The following is a 23,822-nucleotide window of genomic DNA, read 5'->3' as shown; positions in this document are numbered from 1 at the left end:
AAAAGAATAGGGTTGACCCACAAAACCACCCCACGCCCGCGAACCGCATTCCCAAGAGCCCAAGGCCCGAGCCAGGCCCGGCTCGGGCCGGTGCGCGTGTGTTATGTGTCCACCCGTACCACATAAATATTTTATAATAAATATTTTATAAATATTTCAATATAATTTTGAGCAAGTTATTATGTGGTATTTATTAATGTCATATTTAGTAAGCCAATATTTTATTTCCATACATAAACCATTTAAAAAAACTGATAAAAACTAAATGAATAAAAAAATTAGCGGCAACTTTTGTGTAAGACCGCCTTACCGGAAAGACCACTTTTGTTGCTTAACTAATTGGTTCAATTTCTTAGCTAATTGGTTACATTACTTAATTAATTGATTCAATTGCTTAACTAATTAATTTCTTCGCTTAACTAATTGGTTCAGTGTTTAACTAATTAGTTCAAGTTCTTAACTAATTGGTTCCATTGCTTAACTTATATGATACCAAAGTGGTCTTTTGTGTAAGACCGCCTTATAGAAAAGTTTGTAAAAAACTAGATATATTTTAGGAAATAGGCTTTTGGCGGGAAAAAATTACACCAGGAAATGACATGTGTCATTCCTGGTGTCTGTATTAGTATAAAGTAATAGATAGATGATTTCAAGTACTTTCCATTATTTGGTACGTAAAGGGATTAAAAAAAAAAAAAGTATCCAACTAATAGTGGAAATTAACTCTCTAGAAAAGCCACATTTTCCATTTTTCCTCCATCTTCCTTACCTCTCTCTCCTCTGCTCCCATCATAATTCCATTCCTTACCGTTTCACTACCATTTTCTGAACTTTATAACTTTTCTCATAAGAACTAACAAAGAAAAACTAGTATGAGTATCAAATTGTATTTTCCCTTAAAATAATCGTTATCCGTGAAAAACGATCTTTCATTGAAATATTTTCGACGTTCAAAAAGTAAGTAGTTGAGCAATTTGCCTCTTGCATACTGGCCTATTAATACTAGTTCTTTCAGCGACACCAAACATTTCGGATTTTCCACGTATTTTTCTAATTCGGAGGATGGAAAGTGAAAAGAGACTTGTAATATTCCAAGATCAACAATCAGAATCGTACAAAACCTTTTGGATTTCCCACATATATTTCTCATTCTTGAATTTCATGTAAAATTAACATGGTTTGCCTGACTAAATTAAACAAATATGACGTGAAAAAAGACAAACCAAGAACTCAATTCATGTTCATTTCCTGGACACTTGTTTGTATTAGCTCAATTTTGCCAATAGTTGCTATTAACATATCAATCTCGTGAAAGGGTGGTGGTGTGGAAGCAACCAGCCAATCCTAAACTCTTTCTTTTGGTTACTTCAAGTTTATCAGCCTTGAAACATTTATACACATAAATTTCGCAACACTAGACGACTTTTGACCACCCCATCTTGCAATGACGCGGCTAAGCTACGCAATACCTCCATTTTTGATCCAGCAGGATTATCTGCACACCTTTGGTTGAAGACATGATCAAGTTGCACCAAAGCTTCTTTTGTTGTCAGTCGCCCACCTAGGAAATAGAAGACAGTATGCCATATTTTATTCTCGGGGAAGAAAAAGAAGAAATGAGACTTTGCCTCATAATTATTACTTAAACATGAAAATAATTCTAGCTTGTTAAACTCACAAAGGAAATGCAATATTAGGAGTAGTAAATTTGTCCAAAAAAGAAATCCAACAAAAACCATGTTTACCTTTAAGGCCTGCATGGGAAATGGAAGGACCCCTCAGCATCAAAGCAAAAGCGCCTTCTCTCACCAAGCTTCTTGGAATTTCTTCTTCAATGATTTGATGCTACTGTGTCCTGTGTCTGGGAACCGAAATGATGCACTTCTTTTTAGCAGATCTGATATGATGGCTGAACTTGACGTGGATTCATTCTTTGGATTTTCATCGTATTCTGCATACAGTATGTAGTGAGTACGTACTACGTAGTAGTTCTTGTCAAAATCTTGCCACAAATTCTCAAATCCAAAATTTGGCATCTAGAACAGCCAAACTAAATAGTTACAATATAGTATGAAAACAAAAAACAAAAACTCAGGATATAGACCTAATTGCATAACACCCCTAGAATTTGAGGATCTGAAAATTTTGAGTTACTGCACATCCATGACTGTTGTTGACAAAGCCAATGATACATGTTCTATTACTTGCAAGTTCTTTTTAAAGAATATGACTGTAGCAAATAGAAAGCAAATACCAATGAGATCATCGAGAACCCAAGGAAAATCCAGTAAACAAGAGGGTATTTCCCTTTGGCAGGAGGAAAGCATAGAAAAAGAAACCCTTTTTCCTTCATGATGCTCTAAGCACACAGGAGATTGCTAATAACTATTGCACACAAAAATTGGTCAACAAGTAAAGAGAATGCTTCCTGGAAAGTGAGACACCAATGTCCCAACAGATCTCATTCCACCACTTAATTAGTAGTTTCACTAGTTTGTTGCTTCTCCTAATAACTCTACGGATTATCTAATCACATATTATCTTTGCAGACTATCAAGTACCAGTATTCTAAAATTATACTTATGTATCCTATTTCATATAAGTATAAGAGAAAGAATCACCCGAGGATGGTGGGAGCCGGTACTGCTTCTTTAGAAATTTTGAAGCTTCCATGTCCATTTTGTGACATAATATCCGTATCAAAGTATTAGCATCATCCAATGACCTATGACTGTGACCACGTGATTGAACCCTACGTGAGATGTGCTCACTTGCAGTCATTAACATTTGGATAATGTGACTAGTCTGCAAAGGAACATGAACGGGCAGGGAGAGAAACAATTTCAGTACAAATATTATCTTATAGCCATTCAACTAGCCCGTGCTTCCAATTCTTATCAAACCAACGAACCTGTAGGGAAAACAAGCTTAATACTTGATGAGAAAACTTCGCTTCTCGCTCAACCGTAGAACGAGGAAGACCTTCTCCATCAGCCACAAAGAAGTCCTGCAAAATTGTAAGTAAATAAGTTCTTACCTTCTCTAAATTTATATTTGAAAATAATATGAAGACAAAAGTCCAAACAAGATTAATCCCCGGAGGCAAAAGAAAAAAAAGCCAAGCAACTATAAGCCAAATGAACAATTTATTTTCTTTTGCATCTCCACCTATATTTCTTTCAGAAAATGAAAATGACAAGAAGCTAAAATAGTAATTTTTTCAAACTCAAGATCTTGCTGCCTCTCAAAGGTTCCTGACTTTCAGAAATAACCAACATTTGATAGGCCAAAAAATGAAAGGTTTCTAGTTCTTGAATGAATATGCTTGAATTGGCATCTTATCTAGCGTTAACAACAATATACCATATTTAAAAGTTAGAAACACAGAGAGACGGATTACCATTTACCATCCCACTTTCTAACAAATTGACTTCTATCTACATGCCCTCCCGGCACAAAGGGAATACAAGATAAAGAGTAAGTAGGAACACTCTCACAGTTACTTCCCCTAGACCCCCTTACCCACGAAATAACAGTACACTCATGAGTAATCATGACTGATTGACCCTGCTCTCTGATTTTACATATTAGAAGGCTTGATTATGGTTTTGATTTATTGAACCTCTGTAAATTTGATATGGTAACACGGGAAATGATGGAATCTGCAATGAAGCTACAGTAGAACCAAAGTGGGATTGTTGTTATCTCCAATGCCAAAATTAAGAGATACTGATTCGTAAAATGGAGGATTCGTAATTTTTTATACTTTTTATATAAAGTCAAGGAAACCATTGATGCCCTGTATGGAAGGGTGAAAAGGGACATGAACAAATGGATCTCCGAGATCATATTATAATATTGAATAGGGTGCGTAAAGGAGAAGGATTCATGCGAGCAACTCACAGAGACACAGAGATGACATTTTGATCCATGTTGCAGACTACATCCTTCTATGACTTGGGCTTAACATTGTTGTTGTATGGAAGAAGTTGGTTGATTGTGGTTGTATATTACAGGTTTTTCTAACCCCGTTTTGCAATAAGAAAAGAGTTTAACTAAAAAAAGTCATTTGCTTCGTTTTGTAATGTAACAATATTTTCTATTCGTGGATCTGCTTACGAATAAGTCAATAAGACACATGAAAACCACCAGGAGGCAGGAGTAACCATAGAAGCTATTCAGGAAAACCTTCGTAGTCGTAGACAATAGTTAAGATAGGAAAATTTGCGAACAACTACCTTTTTGTTTGCCAATTTTATGAACTAGCAATTTTTTTGTAAACAACTACCTTAAAACTATGTTTTTGTGTGAAACAGTACCACTTGACGATTTTCTCATTTGAAACTAAGAAGTCGTTTACATTTCTTAACCGTTTTAACTTTTAAGTGATTCAAAACTCATTTTCCCCTTTCTATAGGGATTTCACAGAGACCGTCATTTCAAAACAACTCGTTTGATCCTTCATAAATATTTTAAAATTCATTTGATCCTTTACAAAATTTTATAAGAACACGGTTTCTATCGAACTTTTACACTTAAAGGAGGAGAATGAACTTTGAATCATAAAAAGATTAAGAAACGGAAGAGATATCTTAGTTTTAAAAAGAGAAAACCGTCAAGTGGTAGTGTTTCCAACACAAAAACGTAGTTTGAGTAGTTGTTTACAAAAATAAAGTAAAGGTAGTTCGCAAAATATGTAAACTAAAAGGTAGTTGTTCGCAAATTTTCCAAAAAGATAATAATATAGTAATAAACAATACTTCTTTCCACTGATTTACTCAGGCCATTCAACAAGATTTCTTGTTATAAGATTCCATTCAAAACCCTGGTTCTTGCTCATTCTTTATCCCTGTCACCCCCCCCCCCCCCCCCCCCCCGCCCCAACACACACACAAAAAAAAAAAGAACTATGTTTGAGAAAATTCTGTTCAACTGCAACAGGAAAGAGACATCAAATACGTCCAATGCTCCCCCTCACCCAACCAAATCTAAGAAAAAAGTCCGTTCAACTGTAACAGAAAAATAGATGTCAAATACCTTGAGTGCTCTAAGATCATCCTCCATCAAAGCGATATCTGAATCAGAAAATGCACGTGAAGGCCCTCCATCTAGCAATACCCAAAGGTGACCTTCCTGTATAAAGTCGGAAACGTCAGAAACGTGGATAACAAGGAAAATCAATACCCGAGCTAATTGGGCTCCAGAACGTACCAATGATGCATGAAAAATACTTAAAACCAAAGGATCTCTGACGGCGTCATCAATTGATCCACATATTTGGTTCAGCACCTACATCAGATCATCTCATATTGTAACTATCACTCACAAACAGAAAGTTGATTGACAAAAATTTACCATCTAAATAGGACTGTACACAATATATGAAATGAAAATGGAAGTATAAATTTTTCATCAGATGAACAAAAATTAGCACAATTACTTACAGAATCAACATTCGGAAGAACAGTGTCCATACGCGCTTTATCAACACCACCACGATATAATTGATATAGGAAATTCTCTCTTAGGTCCCAGAATACAGCTTTTGTTCCTACATAACCAATAAGTGGGACTTAACTACCTTTTTTACATTTACGGTCAAGTAAATAAGTCAAAATTGACGTCATCCTAAACAGGTATGTTTCCAGCTTTCCATTTCCCAACTACAAGGAAGAACTGTGCTCATCTTCCTTCTGGGAAACAGAACAATAGGGATAATGCAAAGTTATCATAGCTCTTTTGCTACATGATCAAAATTTAGTCACTTGGATTACATAACACAGTGTAACGAAAAAGGAACTGGTATAAATAACATCCAACGCACAGGTTATTGTTTTGAAGTAGGGCTTTTTTCTTTCTACAGAAGTTCAACATGTGGTAAGTTCACTTAAAATGGGTACTAACCATCTTTAGAAGTAATACTCCATCCAAAATACTTCACTTTTGGTGTTTTGCACAAAAAGTTAAAGAGTTACTTTTTCTCATTTGCAATTAAAACTGTCAAGTAAATAAGTAATGTAGCACTAATGCGAAATGGAAAGTAGTAATGCATTGGTGTTGTAAATGATAGATCATATAAGATAAGAAAGTGATAATAAGGAACGGAAGCAATAGCTATTATTCAGGTTGTGACGGTATTAAGGAAGTGAAGTAACTATTGACTATTTAGTGTGAAAGTGGAAGCAAAGGACCATGGGTCGGATACCATTGATACAGGACCATAAGAGACCCTTCCTCAAAAGCTAGATCAGGAGCAAGAGAGCTCATAGACCTACAGAAACACATCACCCCCACATGACCGATGTGGGACTCAAGTCCCATAACCTTGCACAATGGACCACAACATACACTTTGTGACAGTTTTATTACCCTTTTCACCAAAATTTTATGGCTCACCTGTGAAGTCAATATGTTTGGCGATAGCATCTGTGGTACTATTTCTAATCCCATCAAACGTCGTAGCAAATAATTCATCAATTGATTCTTCACTCATAGTTCTCTCTAAGATTTCAGGAGCTTCTTCTTCTACGATGTTAACTGTGGAATACACATAGAAATTAGGTCAAAGTTCAATAGCAATCAAAACACCCAGCATAGATCCCAAGCTGATAGGACTAGGTTAAATTATCTTAATCTTAAAACAGTAGCATCAGCTACGAAAATTTAATAATTCCTCCATTCTTATTTATATGACACAATTGGGTTTTGGACACTATTCACACAAGCTCCTTGACTTCCTTTTACTTAAGACAAAACATAGTCGTGCGGGGTCTTGTTAGATTCGTCTCAATAATTTTTTTTAAACATCAACTTATTATAAGAGGTAATAGGGGTCCTGCTGTGGGTAGGTGCAGCGGTGCACCTTATTCGCCGCTTCTCCTCTATTATATGGATGTAATCATTTTTATTCTTTTTCCCGTCACTTAATCTGAGCATAGTCTCTACTCTCTTGGAGAACTCTCTTCAAGGGTAATAGCAGCATAATAAAGATTGGCAACGTTTAGTGGATCAAGGCACAATCTCCATCAAAAGAGAGAGTCCACAAAATTCACCGATAGTGCACTCAGCCTTTTAAGACTGTTAATTCAGTTAGCTATAGGAACAAAACGATTGTTCAAAATTCAAAACCTAAATTTTAGATGTATTGGTAAAACCAACCCGAACCCCTCTCTTCTCCAGGCACGGTAATTCCAAGGGAGATCCATCTATGCAAAAGAGAAAGGAGGAAAACAACTGGCCGCCCACAAACACAAATAAGGAGACAGGAACAGAAAGTATTAGAGAAACAAATGATAATTACAAGCGATAAGTTAGGTCAAAGGAAGAACATAACCAGACACGAGCAAGCACTTACACCATCTTCGCTTCACAGATGGTCTGACAAGTCCCCATGACTTCCTCATGCCATCTTCTAGTATACCAATTTGACTTTTAATATACTGCACACAGACATGGAAAACATCTTGATCAAGCCAATATGTCACAAAAATTGATAGCAAAAGAATAATTGCAGTAATAATTGCAGTAAGATGCAATGGATCCAAGCAACAAAAACGAAAATGAGTAAAACACTAGAAAATTAGTGAAGAAACAACTCAAATACTAAACATCCAACAGCTAAACATGATATACAACTACACCGAAGTGTAATTTTAAAGCTTTGGAAATAGAAATCAGAACCATAGAAATCCTCACCAATATCCAGTGTAATTATCTGGAATAGAAACAAGAAGGGAATAAATACATGACACAACTCAATCAAATGCTTTCCCATTCACAGTGTATAATTTTGCCTGAGTTGCAAATTCTAGTCAAGTCAAGGACAGTCTACGGTCAATGGTGGAGAGTCGAATGTTGATATTAAGAGAAAGTGAGAAAAAGATAAAACCAGCCCGTTAGAATTGGATATAAACACCAGCATTAAAATACAAAAAGTGGATTTAGACATTCACCAGAGATCCAGTATGAAAAATCATACGAGTTGTAATTGATCAACCATTGTTGAACATCAAACAAAGATTTTTTTTTAAAAAAAAAAACAACAGCAAATGATAGTACAAATTAAGTGATACCAGATTGACAGATGCACAAGCACTTATCTTTTCAATTTCTTGTGTCCAAATATAACTAGTATTTCTTGGACTAATATTATTCAAACAAATCCTTGGGAGAGGTAGGATGAAACTCACTTGAAGAGTGTTCAATCTGATACAGAGCTTGGATAAGGTCAACTGATTTAGGGCATTGCTAGAATTATCATCCAAGATCTTGAGCTCGACCATCTTTTTTCTAGGGATAGGAACCAATGTTTCCTCATACCGCGTCAATGAAGGAGCTTGTGGATAAAGGTGGCTCTTCTCAACTGCATTTATCACCCAAAAAAACTCAATCATGGAAGAGAGAAGAAATTGTTACGAGGAAAATGGAAACCACTGAGCAAACAGTACATATGAGATAAGAATAAACAAGGTCGAAACAATGAAAGTATAACAGAGAAAACAGTGATCAATATGAATCCTAATGTTCCACAAGCCATACAGATGATATAATGCCAAGAACCCAGTCCCTATGTTTAAAAACATAAGGTGTCCGTGTTTTTAGAGGTCGGGCTTTAACCGCTAATTTCTCTAAAAAAATATCAAACCATACTACATATTTATATCAGTTCATATTTGTAATGAACTTTACTTCATAACATTGTTTATCATATATTCATTAATACATTTAATGCTATTAAGAGAAATTAACAGTCAAGTGTCAACCTTCAGCCTTGAAGGGTGTGAGTGCCATACGTTTTGAAACGAAAAGTGTAGATTTCAACTACGCCAAAAGGTTACAAAATCAGAACACGATACCTTAATAGCTTTCACTACAAAGTCAGCACCTCATTCAGAAAACCCCACTTCAACTATGCATCTATATCAACCCCTCAAAGACATATGACATGAGCAATTGATTGTCTTACAATCACCGAAAAATCTTTACCCACCCCCCCCCCCCTCCCCCCCAAAAAAATAGCAATAGATCTTTCCTATTGAAAAAGGATGAAAAACTGGGCACAGAAAACTAGATCAGCAAATAAATACAAGTGCGGCTCACACAACTCAAGAAAGAACCAATTGCGTTATGCTGCAACCACAAGTTAACCTCTCTCCTCACCCACCCACTCTCTCTAACTCTATGCACATCACTCATCAATTTTTCCAGCCATGTTGTGTACCCTCTCCCCGGACACTTCCTAACCATCAGAAAGGGACGAGAACACTGCCATGGCTTTTTATTTGTTAAATGCTTGTTATTAGAACTTTCTGGATTCGCAAGAAATGCCAATAACAAGAATAATATTATCCAAGATTAAGACTCGCTTCTGTAAACCAAAATTAGAATTCTCTGACCACAGTGTATCACCAACCAAGAATCGCATATTACGACCAGAAGTAACAAAACAAAAGGTCCAACATGTATTTATCATAAAAAAAAGGCTCAAAATCAAGGAAGAAACACATTATGCATGCATCATATATTATTAGCAAGAGAAAGCAGGCACTTCCTTATGTATGTATTACCTAATTGGCCAACCATTTTGGTCAAATAGGAGTCCAAGCTGTGGATAATTAGTGAAAGTAAAGCTTGTAAATGTGTGATGTTCACAGGAAGATTCAACCCAAAAAATTGATCCACTGTCTGCAGGAGGGAAAATTTAGTCAAACCAAGCACACCAAACAAAAGAAACAGATATTTAATTAACAGCAGAAAACACATACAAAGACAATGAGACGAGAAATTAAACACGGATGCATGCACAAATGCACACATGCAACTCTTAATTTTCACTTTGATTTTCAATACAAGCTTAACTTTTACCCTTTTTTATACACAACTTTAACTTTTACCTCTTTATTTTTTTTCTTTACTAGTGAATTGTACAACTGAACTATTCTAAACTAGATAACATAATTAATAGACATTTGTGGCCCAAAATCGATGGAGGCCCTCGTCGATATTCTCACCAGGTACTCTTCTATCCTTGATTCGTTATGAAGCTTATCAATGTTATCATATAAGTTTTACAAAAAAAATTGAATTTAAAAATGATTCCAACAAATCACTTACCTCCTCAATCATCCTAAATACCTCAACAACAGATACGGCATGTTTCTGTAGAGATGACAATGGTTCCCATTCCTGCATTAACCAATAAATCGGATTAGTTTAGGAACTATCAAACCAATAGTTCTTGCATAGGGATGTCAACAAGCAGAGCCGAGCCGAGTAATTGGTTGTTTGAGCTAGGCTTGATAAGAAACTTTCGAGCTCAAGCTCGATCCGAGCTTTAGCATGGCTCATTTAAGTTTTTCGTTGTTCAAGCTTAGCTCGATCACGAGTAGCTTGTTTAAGTTCAAGCTCGAGCCGAGCTATTAGCAAACAAGCTATGTTACTCAGACTCGGGTACGAGTGTCGGATACGGGTACGTGTCCAAGTGTCCGACACGGCTAAATTGTGGAAAATTTTCCTAGATTTTAGACCAAAATGAAGTGTCGGAGTGTCCATACCCATGTCCAAGTGTCGAGGATCCGACACGGGTACTTGAGGTAAAACGAAGAGTCCGAGTAACATAGCAAACAAGCAAGATCGAATTTAAACGATCATATTAATCAGGGCCGGTCCTGACTTTTTGGTGGCCTATGGGCGAAAAAATAATTTGGGGCCTATATATTTAAATTTTTACAATAAAAATTGCTTGTAGACATTGTGTGCCTTTTATTGAAAGGTATGTGATCTAATATTACTCTCAAGCACTTTTTTTCTTTTTCATTTTTGAACTCTATTAAAAACTTACGTAGTATAAGGCTTGAAAACCTTTGATCTTGTACTATCGAACATGAATTACAATATATCTCAAACAGTAATTATCAAACTAACACCAGAAAAACAACAAGTCTATAACAAGTTAACACAAGACATATACGGATCGCAAAGTTGGATGTAAGAAATGTATTAAAAAATATAATTATGTTCGTATTAGCGGATTACATGTACAAAATTAAAGTTTTAGCGAGTGTAGGCAAATTGTCGACCTATACGTTAAATTAATTTGATTATATATATTAGGATTGTAAGAGTTGTATATGAAAATGGCTTACTTTTTTTGATGTTATGTGTGATACAAATTGACTTATGGAGTAATAAAAATGGTAGGTATTGGCAACATAACTAAATGAGAAATGACAAAAGCTAAAAATGAAATAAAAATTAATGAAAAGGATGGTGTGGGGGTCGGGAATCGCACCCGCGATCATCCTAATACTTGCAGTGTGTAAAACCTATGACCAAACCACTGAGCCGCGCCTCAGCTTTGTTATTATCCTCATAGAAATTTTACTTATTTTTGCTTGTTGGTATTTGCGTGAATGTAGACCCTTTTCCCTTGGGCCCAGGGTGATTGCCCCTTATGCCCTGCCCAAGGGCTGGGACTGATATTAATAAAAGAAATATTATTTTAAAAAATTATAAAACATAAAAACATAAAATTAAGGGGTTTGACCTTTAAGAATATTAATATATCCTTGATTGAAGAAATAAGACTAGTAAACATATATGATTTTGGTAGTTTTCGTAGTACACTAGTATATAGTTGATTTCTCACCCTTAATTTTAGCACAATTATATAAATAATATCATTAATATATTGTTTGTTAATATTTTATTACATTTATAAATACTCCGTCTATTTTTTTAGAAATTTAATATAAACGAACACGAACGAGCTTAGAAACGAACATGAACGAGTTGTTCGCGAGCCTAAACGAGCCGAACACTAGGTTGTTCGAGCTAGTAGCATTTATTAAACGAGCTTAATTTTTTGTTCAAGCTTGTTTATTCACTAATGAACGAGCTTTGACCGAGCTTGTTCACGAGTTGTTTGCGAGCGTATCGGCTCATTGACATCCTTATTCTTGCACTTAAATAGATGTGGCTCATGTAACAACCATAAACCAAATCACACCGGTCAGAAGATGGGATGGTTTATAGATACTTCAGATGGAATTCCTTCCCTGTATCGTTTTACAAGGTCGTAGACTCGTAGTAACAAAGGAAACATGATATATTCAGCAATAAGGTGACATATCTATACTTATGTTCTTTTTTCTTCCCTATCTCTAATCATAATACTACTATCATCGACTTGTAGACTTGGCATTGATACAACAATTCAATCACCCAACTTTGGCAAAGATCATTGAGGTCCAGATTAGGTAATACAGTAGTGAGGTTGCTGCTTAAGGATTCACAAAGAACACATTAACAAATAAAAGCAAGGGTAGTAGAAGAAAAACAGTAGATGCATTAACTGCATTGCTTCCCATTGAAATAGCATCCCATTGGTTCTACAAAAGTAGGTTAGAACACTAACCTCGAGATCAAAAGCACGGCCAATCCAGTCCAGTATATATGCATGTTGAGATATTGACCAATCAAGAATAAGTGAAGCAGAGACATCTCCAATCTGCCAAATCAAAGTCTCCTTGTGTTACCTTAAGCAAATACTAACATGAAGAACAAATCCTGATTAATTCTTATTAGCCTATCTCTTTCAGTTTTGCAGATGTACATGAAATTGGCATCATTTTGAAGTTTGAACAGTGACAATGTTAACAGTCAACCAGGAACACACGGGATACAAAAGCACTTTCTTGCAGTTATGGAAATGCATTTAGCCAGCGAGATCCAATAGTCCAATCAGAAATAAGACAACTCTTTTGGTTAAGATAAAGCCAAAAAAGGCACTTAGTCTTGGAGAAATTCAAGATGATTTGAATTACTGGTTGAGAAGGAAAGGGAATGGGTCACCAGAGCCTCTGAATGCATCAAAACAGAAATCTACGGCATTCCTGTAACAAAAGACTACATGAAAACCCTCACCTGATAATGGTCCAAATCAACTTTGAAAAGCTGATGTGAGCTATTCCCATGATAGCTGAAAGAATAGAGTTGAGTGAGCTGGCGGTCAAGCATATGAGCAGCAGCAAGAACCAACTTGACATCTTGAGAGAGACACGATATGCCCTGAATAAATGGTCCCTACTCATTGAGGAAGGGTTAGAGAACCCTGTCAGATTACATGCAATAAAACGAAAAGGGAAATAATAAATGAATAGCCATCAAGTATAATGACATTGAATACCAGTCTTTCCCGAAAGAGTTGATACAATACTGTGGATGAAATCATCCCAGCTTCAGGACACCATATATGTAATACAGGACAGAATACAGTCAATTCTGCGTCAGCAATCAATTTTACGGCATTTGCAAGTAAGGTCAGTGGATGTACCCTCCCTGGATTTGATTTTAGATCCAAACCATCAAGCACCTACATAGAGAGATAGTATTTCATGTTTAACTCATGAACAACACAAAACAAATAAAACAATTCGGACTCACTAGCATGTATGCTGCTTGAGCAGAGCTCTCAACAAACATCTTTAACCTTCTTGAAGCATCTTTAGTGGAGCTGTCAGCTTTAGTCAACTGCATAATGAAATGGAGATGAAGAAATAAAAATGACGACAGTACACATGAGATTAAAAAGCGCTTATCGAAGCGACATTAAGTAATCAACTAAGAGCCCGGTGAGCTAAAGACCATGGATAAATGCGATTATAAACAAATTTCTAGGAATAGAACTTGATTTTTGTCTCACACTAAGAATCGTAAATGAGTTGCGCAAGAAAACGAGAGATTTCTTAGCACCAAATCTATTGTCAGCCAGCTCAGAAAGGATCGACTCTCTTAACGCAGCAGTGATAAAATTTCAATGATGTTTAAAGTTTCAAACAGAGAACAACAACATCATGTCACAAGGCAACTTCTGAGTGAAGCAACATTTTCTAAGTTTAAGCAACAAACACTAGAACACAACACTTCCAATAAGATAAAGCAAAATTGCAAACCTCGAGGAGCCAATGGAATATATAAAGTACTTATATGAATACAACAAGTGACTGACAACTAACCTCGCCAAATTCATTTAGATCAAGAACTGCAGTCGCCATTGCAAAGGTCAGTATCCTCTTAAACTTGGATGGTTTCTGGAAAGTTAGCTCATTCTCAGGGCAAAGGGTTTGAAAAGGAAATGGGAATCAATTGATGTATAATAACACAAAAAAAACTAATATGAGACCATAATGACACTAGAACTACATTAATACCCAAGAAATAACCTGACTAAAATGCCTATGATAATCTTGTAGTTTTCCATTGCACCAAATATGCATGGAGAGCAATACAGCTGGAACCAAGTTTAGTCGAACTACAGTTTCTCGCCACTCGATCGTACACAACAAACCCTCCCCTCCTTCATAAAGAGATTCATCAGCTAGAATATTCTTCATTTGGATAGTGGTGTACTCTAGCAGATCTTCCCTTTCTGTTTGAACAAACTTCATAAGAAAAAAAGATTCAGAAAGAGCAATGTAAAAATAAGCTCAAGAGAAGTTCTGAAAAGGCGGATTGAAAACTTCTCTCAATCCATGTTTTGGTTGTTTAAGCATTGTTCAATATAGTTCTTACAAGGAAGTATAAGAAAAATCTGCCAGCTCCAGAACATACTCAAGCAGACATATAGATACATAGATTATAAGTACAAAAGTGTTAAACAACCTATATTGGTCTTACAAGAATAGATGGGACAGCAACTAGCCTCAGGCATTGCTCTTTTCACCTTAATTAGATCAGTTCAAAACAAATAACTTCAGATAAGTTCCAATAAGGGCCACCCAAGTTAGACTAGTATGTGTGATATGTATGCATCATCAAATTTGCTGGTCATATTTTGTTTGTTATTTTTATACTATTCAATAATTTGGTTTGCTACATATTCTTTGGTTCCTCTTTAATATTTCTCCAAGATCCCACGGTACCACTTCCTCCCCGCCCCTACTCTCCTTCCTATTCCAGAATCTGTTATTTTCTACTCCGTAATTTAAGCGAATTGAGCAATAGAAACAAATGGATAGACTACAAGAAGCAGTTATGAGTCTAATGACTAAGCATTGACAACTCTGGGAGTCTGAGACAGCCTATAATACATCAAACTCAATCAAAGTTCAAAGCAACATTGATTGTTGAATACCTGTTTGAAGAGAACCCAACTATACAATGCATCATGAATAATCTGAGTGATCCCAAGAATAGACCAGGTCATCTTGACGAGCATCAGAATTTCATTCGCCTCCTATATAGGTATATCACAAGTCAGCTCACATTAATATCAGGTTCAAATGAAAAAGGCAAGAATCTAAAACATGAGCAATAAAAGATACCGCTAATATTTGTCCTTCTTCAAGAATGTCAAACACTGAAGATAACAGATTCTCATATAGCCGAACTTTCAAGTGGTAACCAATGGGGTAGTCGCATCTTTCATCTCCAACTTCTGGCATATGGGGGATTTTTGAAGCAGAATCTCTGATACAATGTAGAACTTCAGTTCGTTCACTGGGAGACATCAGATCCCATTCCTGAAACAAAATAACACAAAGTAAGTGCATGGAAAACATCAGCCGGCATCAAAGGAATATGCACTTGACCATTTTGATATGAAAAAATGCTGAAAGCCTGAAATCAACCAAAAAATACTAGCTAATTGATCAAAGTCCATACCCTTGCATTTCTTATCTTTCCAATAGCATGTTTGATGGTAGCATATTCCTCCGTCAAATGACCAAGGCAGCAGAGTTCTTCCAAGATATTTGCCTGTGACAAAAGAGTTGCTTAGAAAGTTGCAAGCCTGAGCAAAGCCAAAATACATAGCATATCAAGTATTCTAAATTTTTTATTGTATCAGTTGAAAATGTCAGCCAGACAGGATCCTTGGGTGAAGCTTACAGCTTAAAGGGTCCCCATCCATGTCCTTCAAAATTCTTGTAGCACAATCCCTTCGAGATGACAAATTTCTCACACTCACTTGTGTTTTTATTAGGATCCATTCTACTCGGGGATAACAAATATAATTACGTGAATAGTATATTTATGCTATCTTTCCTGAATTGAGTTGCCCACTTAACAGTAAAAGAGCAACTCGCCACAAACTTTATGCCACTTTCAACTCCAAGCTTCATATGCTGTATTTGTAATGACCAAATCAGTAAATGGTTCAGCCCAATGAATCCCTAACAAAACTAGATAGGATTACTTTCTCAAAGCATGGTTCTCAATTCTCAGGCTCGAGAATTATTTCATGTTTCGAGCAACGTATAATGATTTGCAAACGGAATGCCACCAAACTGACTCAACATAAATCTTAAAAACTAGGGTATACCTGTCTATTTTTCCACTTAACATAAGACTTTTCATTCGGAAAACTTGATCTTGAAGTGCTTTTAATAAGGCCAAGTACAAGTTGCAGATAATCAATCTGTGAACATGATGTCCTTGAAGCGCAACGTGTCAAACTCTGCCTCATGCATAAATCCATCGCTTCTGAAACCTATTAAAACTTTCATCAATCAGAGAAATGGATAACTGGGAAAGGATTTAAATATTTTTCAATGTGCTGATTGATGATCACCCAAATTTGTACAGAGTGCAACAAGTTATGCGGGAGAATTGAATAAACAACATTTTGAACAGTCACATATGAGAGCACATCAAAGTCTATCCATAGGATTGTGTCACCTTGATACTTTGATAGTAAATAATACACGGCGGTGGGGGTTATATAAGGAAGCAACAGCTCCAAGCCTCCAAGGGCTGGAAACGTTACTACCCAATAGCCTACCCATCAATGCCGTAAAGCTTACAAGTTATGTGAAGATGGAGCATGATTCATCCATTTGGCAAATACACAAATTACAAAATTAAAAAAAATAGAGTACATGACTCCGTTATAAAAAATAGAGTACACTCTCAAAGATTATAAATTTGTTAAAGCTCTTATTTGATACAATAATCGCAAAATAACATGACTCCGTTATCACCAATTACTATTTTACTCGGCTAACTATCATACAATTTTGACACGGAAACATCAAAATAGATTGAAATAAATCACATAAAAAAAATCATCTATAGTAAGAGCAGTATTTTTCTAATACATGGATACTGAAATAAATTACTGAGTTTATTCACAATAAATAAATGGAAATTTGTTGATAACCAAATTTTAAAAAATGAAGTAGCACATTTTGGGGGGAAATTGATATTTATCAATTCTTTCCAAAGCAACTATTCCCCATGTTCTTTTATGTTCTACGAATTTCTATCTTCGCCTGTTCTTTTTTGTTCAAACCACTTCTACTTTTTTTCCTCTTTTGAGGACATTTTACCCCATTATCTAGCAAACGGACCGACCTCGTACAATTAAATCGACCACACCCCATGATCAATTTCACCTACCCAAGACACACCCACTCCAAACCCTCTCTCTCCCCCTAGTAAACCAACTCCAAACGGAAAGTTTATCCCATATTATAACTTTCTTCCTCCCCCCTCCCCCAGCCCATATCCACCACCATGAACCACCAAACGACTAGTTTACCTCCACCACCAATTTCCCTATTCTTCGATAGATTTTGTATCGTTGAAAACCTCATCCCTTACTCTCAAGGAACCATTCCCTTGCTGTCAAAACCCCACTCTGAGATTTAAGAATGAAGATCAAGAACTGCTAACTAGATCCTGCAAGATATGAAAGTCAAAGATTAAGAAAAGGGTGGCGAGTGACACTCTCTCTCCAATCAAAACAAAGATCCACTCCGCACTCTCTCTCTCTCCCAATTTTCTGTGGAACGGAGGGAGTTTCACTTTTCAGCAAATTGGTCTCAAGACAATTTACTTATATGATTTGAAAAACTGTTTGTTTAAAACCTAGACGTACTTAGATTGCAGAGCAAAACAGCTACAAAGTTTTAAAAGAAAGCTTCCAAGAACAGCTTACTTCCCTCCCTTTTAGTCTTTATAAATGAAATTGTGGATGTTCAATTTAAATACTGTACTCCATTTGTTATTCAAATACTCAATTATATACTCCATATGTGATTTTAGTAAGCATGATACATGAGAAAAGTGAAGCAATAGATGAAACTTCATAAATTTACGATTTAAGCGCAAGTCACAAAGCATAATATAACAAATATAAAGATGTGATGCGGCTTGCCTCCATTTGAGTGCGTATGGTGTTAAGTAGTTCCAAATTTCTATCTTGAGAACGCGCTGGCAAAATGTCTCTATTCTTTTTCCCTTTCAAACCAGCTAGAAGTTTAGAAGACTTTTCCTTCTTTCGATCTTGTTCGCATAAAACTTCAATCCTAAAGCATGGGAAAAGGGTGAATGTGCCAATCTTAATAAACCAAGGCAAAGCATTGCACAGGAAAAGGCCAGTTCTGTTGTAGATGAAAGAAATACAAGTTTCCATAGAAAGTGAGGGGAAATTGTATACCTGGAGAAGACTAGGGATGCAACCAGTACTCCATAAGCTGACTCCCGCAAATCGTCCTCGGACAATCCTTCAGAAACCCTAGAGCTATATATGAGTTGTCTAAAAGGCAGAAGTCCATGAATTGTGCAAAATTTTTAAAATCAAAAAACAGGTAGGAACTGAAATTCTGAATGAAGAATCAGATTATTTGGTACATCATCAAACCAAATATGAAGTATAGTAGATTCAAACAGTGTTCTTTACTGAGTTATATTTTCGCAAACTTGAAACCTAATATAGGGAAGGGGGGGGGGGGGGGGGGGGGAATAAAATTATGACAGCACCACACCTGTTTGTAAGTGCGGTAATCCTAAAGGAGCAACAACTCCACTCTCAGCAGACTTTGAGGGTCTAGTCATTACGTTTCCAATCTTGAACACCTCTTCATCTTTTCTTAAAGCAATCTTGTGATTTGAAATCTGCTCTGCTTGGATTGATGATTGAGGTGCAACACTAGTTTTCTCACTTGGAACAGCTGAAGGAGGGCGACGTTTAGGAGGTGATCTGGACAGTTCAGATTGTGAGAGGGTGAAAAAAGAACTCCCCAATTTAGAATGGATCTGCATGGGAATATATTTAACATAGATATCTATCAAATACGCATTAATGAGTTTTGACAGAAAAATAAAAAGTGAAAGCACTAGTTTTGAAGCTTCGCCTGAATGAAAGAAAACATAATAGAGCATAACAAGAATATATTTGTGGGACACTTTAAAAAGAACCAAGAGTCAAAAAAAAAAAAAAAAAAAAATCCGTCCCTACTTGAATAAGAAATTAAGGTCTCTCATGACAACCAATTCTGAGTAGTGAGTACTTATCTTCACTTCATCAGTATGCCACAAACTGTTCCTTTATATTTATCAGAACTTAGAATTATTGTAGAAGAACAATAGATCGTTCATACACCCTCATCAAAAGTAGATTACAGCTTGATTTATTGCATTAGAATTCAGAATCACGAAAGGCACTAGTTACTGCATCGAATATACAAAGAATAAGAACAAGGAATTAAAAGGGGGGCAGCAACGATAAGCTGAAAGGGAAGAAGGTGATAGTTTGTTCTCTATCCATAAGCTCCTGGTCTTGGTGAGGGTGGCTCTCATCTATTAGTTCTTTGGCTCTATTGATCCCTGCAAATAACCTTGTACATATACGAGGAAAAGTTGGTTAGGAAAAAACCAGAAAAGACATCAGGTTCCAAGAAGTTGCAGGTTTGGAGATGGGTGCTGGACTGCTGGTGAGAAAAGTGAAAAAGAAGGTTCTTAGTCCAGTGCAGAGTAGATTGGTAGATTGGTAGTTGCCTAAAACAAAATTCTAAATATCTTAGTGATACCAAGAAACTCAGGAATATAGTTTGTGTTTTGTTGGAAGGAAATTCTTTTTCCAACTTGTCCACTTTCCCTAGTTAAGCTTTTTGACGGCTGAAAAAAAATATCTTGGGTTGAAAAGTAGTTTTCCCATGGGGTGCAAAAGATTTTCATTTTTAAGGAAGAAATGTCACATTTTCCTCCCATATTCCCGTACTTTCCTCCTCCATTTCCCACCTTCTTCTCCTCTCTAGTTTATCTATCAAGTAACCAAACAAACGGAAATGAAATGCAAAACCTTATTTGCATTAACTATACCTTCTGTAGAAAATGAATTCAATTCAAAATATATATCCTCCAAACCAAAACCAACCAAGAGATAGAGGAGCCCATAATACCATATCACAATGAAGGAAGACATGTGAGCACGACTCATTATTTGCCCGACAAAGCAACCAAATATCAGGTGATATAATCATTCTTTGGCGCCCTTTTTGGAGTAAATCATTCGTGTTGAGCCTTTCCAGGGCCAACGTCCACAAAAAAGCTCTCACCTTAAGGGGGACCTTTGACTTCCAAAAGAAAATCGCCAACGAAAAATGGGGATACCTAGGGAAACACCCCAAAGAATTAGAACATATTTACATGAAAAATCCCTAGAGACCTAGAATAATGTTTAACCATACTCTTGAATCATCCACGATTCAACATCCTTTAAATGAATATCCAAAAGGCTATACATACAAATGAGCTCCTCAATCTCTTGGTCATTGGGTGGTCACCTCAAGGGTAAGTCCCACGCATTGGGATCATTAAAACTCGAGACTGGAGCATTACGGAGAGTAGATTGGTTGAAAAGGCAAGGAAAACGGCCACAAAAAGGTTACTCGCCTCCAAACATCTTCCAAAAAACCGATTCGCTTACCATCCTATCTTGAGCCTGGATTTGGCGGAACACTTGGGAAATAAATTTCCATGGACAACGGTGAGTCACTTGAACAACATATTGAGACCAAACCCATTTTAAACACAAGTTGCACTTGCTTTTGATTACACCGTAGTCCGTACAAAGAGAACGATATTCAAGATGATTTTTTGAAATCACGCTTCCAAACCCAAAACCTCCCTCTAGTTTCCTACGACATACTAAAACCCAATTTATAAGATGATCTTTCAAACCTCCCCTGCCCGAGACCGTAAGAAATCCCACTGCCTCATTTTTTTTATTCACCTTAATCAACAGAACTTCACTACAACGTCTCTCCTAAAAACTTATGTTCAGGAGAAGCATGAAGTATAATGGGGAATGCAAGGAGTAATGTTACTAAAGCTAAGACTCAATCATCCAATAAACCAGATTCATTTGCTTGACTACTAGCCCTCAAGATATCAGATGTTGCTAAATTGATGCACTGGAGCGTAACAATTTGTCAATCGAAGAAATTCAAACTTGGATGTAATAAACATCCAACTAGTTTGAAGAAGGAAACTTATGGAAACAAGTACAATTCACAATCACTTTTCCCAGTGTTCTCTTCAAAAAAACCTAGCAACAAAGTTTGGAGGGAACACCAGAAGTTTCTATAACTTCGACTGACCACTAAAATCAATGGAGGTTCTTAAGTTTTATACTTTTATCCAATGCTTTCCATCGTTGAGCCCTATATGCTATCCTATGTCAATGATCAGCGGTGGAACAATGTGTGACCTAGGAACAATTTGTGTAAGTACATGATCAAAATGATGGTATATAATTGACACATAAGATTGTGATGAGTCAAACGTGATCAGGCTGCTAAGAGTGAATAACTTGCAAAAATAATTGGTGATGCAATGGCTTGATACATTCTTCGCTTAAGAGGAGATACATCAAATATCAACCGAAGGAAGGACATCAGTTGAAAGAATTCGAATTGCATAAAGCCGTCAAAAAGAACACATCCCCGAATCATACAGAAACCATAGTTGTGGGGTGCAAGTGTTCAATTGTTCATACTTCATAACCACCCTTCTATAGTTCTATTTACTGTGTTTTAGATAGCAAGGGACTCCCAAAGTGCCAACCAGATGGGTAACAACTAACAAGTGCGCCACAAACAATACGCCTCCTGAAAATGCCAATCCCCTTCTACATTTGTATTGGTGTCTAACCAAACCTAGGGAATACAAACAATGAAAATCTAACAAGTTTAATTACAGCTAAATCAATCAAAATTAAGGCTTTGTTCTATTTGGTTTATATTGACTTATTTCAGACAAAATAGGTTCAATAAATTTCAGGAAAAAAAAATTCATATACTTTCACGCACAAATATCAGGACAAAATAAGTGGAATAGGGAGCCCGACAAAAAGTACCAAGAAAACTACGGCATTAAACGACCAAATTATCACTATCACAAATCAAAATCATAACATCAATGTGCATGTTTTCTGTTTTCAAATATTATTCAAATGCAAAAAACATCAAAGTAGTATTAATCTTTTACCATGGTAGGGTATGATAATTCATGATAATAAGTATCCGTCGCTTCAGCAACGTCAAAAACACCACCTGCCAAATTTTAATTAACGGAAAAAATCAACAAAATTAAATCAAAAATCAAAAATTAAACTTAGAAAAAAAAATTGAGCAAAATGTCTCACCGGAGTTGATGCAATTGATGACATAGTCAGCACTGAGAGTGTCGAGGTTGATGTCAGAGAGAGAAAGAGTAGGCCCAGAAGAAGTACAAACTTGTTTGATTAAATTTGAGGATGAAATTATGAATTCAAGCAGCTTCTGGCGATCACGGCGGTAATGTTCCAACATCATTGATGAATTTTCCTCCATTTCTGATTTTTTTTTTTTCATCAGAATAATTGGAGTTTTCAATAAGAAAGAGGAGGAGTTCAGCCGTGGACTTGGTGGTGCAAAATGGCAGCTCAGCCGTGGACTTGGTGGAGCTCAGCCTACTGAGTAAGGCGTGCGACACGCTTTTGACGAGTGACGCCTGACTTCTTCTCCTTTCTTCAACCCCCTACAAAAACCCAGCCTTTTTTTTTCTTTTGTTGAAAAAATCACCCAACTCTCTTTTAAACGCCTGTTACTTTTGTTTGGTCGTGTTTTGGTTTCTTTCCTTTTTTGCCTCTCTTTTTTGACTCTGGTAGGATCCTCAAGTGGGGAAAGCATTTTAGAAATTCTTTAAGATTTTTTTTTTGAATGGGTGCTACTTTTGAGAAAAGAACTAGTTTGTTGCTAAGGGTGAGTTTATCCCTAGTTTTGAAGTGAGTCTTGAGGTGAGTCTCAAGCCTAAATCTTAGGATAATGTGGTAAAAGACTACCACAAGTCTTGAAGTGAGTTTGAAAATCCAAGACTCACTCAAGACTCCCTTAAGACTTCACTTTTTTCTTCCTCCAATCAAATCATGCCACATCATCAAACTTAATTTATCTTATTTCACCCAACTAAATTATTGATGGTTTTTGTATTATTTTGTTTCATTTGCCTTTAAATTTATGTTCTAGTCTTTTGAATTTAATATGTTGTATTATTATTTCTAATTTGTACGGAATATATGTCAATTTCGAAATTAACATTTTCTGTTTTTTTTCATTTTTTTTCTCGAATTATAAATTACTTTGTTTTAGAGCGGTTCAACATGGGCCCGGCCCGACCCGGTCCGAAAATTACCAAGTTTTGGGCAGAAGATTCCGGCCTGATTCTCGAGCCCGACCCGATTTTCTAAAAATAAATTTGCGGGCGTTGGACAACGCAAAACAACAATTTTACTTATAAATTTGGCATGGCCCGAAATTAGTCCAAAAAATCCCCTATTTTTGGCCCGGAATAGCGGGTTTTGAGCATACAAAATTGGCCCGAAGCTTGGCCCGCCCCGCCTCGGCCGACATAATGGATAGATTTTTATGTCCTCGCCCCGACCCGGCCCGCATGTTGATCAGGTCTACTTTGTTTGTATATAAGAAAACATAATTTCAATATTATTTAGAAAATGTACAGAAAAAAAGATATATACATAAAATATAATTATAAGAGTT

The 23,822-nt window shown here is 36.3% G+C and overlaps 1 protein-coding gene across 2 annotated transcripts; it reads right to left on the bottom strand.

Moving 5' to 3' along the window:
• Positions 1–1,110: 1,110 nt before the first annotated feature.
• On the bottom strand, positions 1,111–22,889 carry LOC110802126 (protein unc-13 homolog). 2 transcript variants are annotated; one of them, XM_022007555.2, is made up of 27 exons: positions 22,430–22,889; positions 22,273–22,337; positions 18,768–19,038; positions 18,440–18,506; positions 18,158–18,308; positions 16,322–16,489; positions 15,664–15,756; positions 15,324–15,521; positions 15,134–15,235; positions 14,223–14,441; positions 14,016–14,090; positions 13,444–13,530; positions 13,187–13,372; positions 12,925–13,083; positions 12,416–12,508; positions 10,114–10,185; positions 9,567–9,684; positions 8,190–8,362; positions 7,355–7,439; positions 6,397–6,537; positions 5,445–5,551; positions 5,212–5,289; positions 5,038–5,133; positions 2,912–3,007; positions 2,622–2,805; positions 1,746–1,951; positions 1,111–1,561 (listed from the first exon to the last, which is right to left on the bottom strand). In XM_022007555.2, exons 1-26 carry the CDS (start codon positions 22,635–22,637, stop codon positions 1,806–1,808), a joined length of 3,438 nt encoding a protein of 1,145 aa, XP_021863247.2. In that variant the 5' UTR covers positions 22,638–22,889; the 3' UTR covers positions 1,111–1,561; positions 1,746–1,805. The 2 variants fall into 2 exon arrangements, with proteins under 2 accessions (XP_021863247.2, XP_021863248.1); XM_022007556.2 differs by having other exon boundaries at positions 18,768–18,982; positions 22,430–22,505.
• Between the last annotated feature and the right edge of the window lie 933 nt (positions 22,890–23,822).

Source organism: Spinacia oleracea, chromosome 6, assembly GCF_020520425.1.
Source record: "Spinacia oleracea cultivar Varoflay chromosome 6, BTI_SOV_V1, whole genome shotgun sequence".
Taxonomy (NCBI): Eukaryota; Viridiplantae; Streptophyta; class Magnoliopsida; order Caryophyllales; family Amaranthaceae; genus Spinacia; species Spinacia oleracea.
This window is presented reverse-complemented; position numbering and strand designations above follow the sequence as displayed.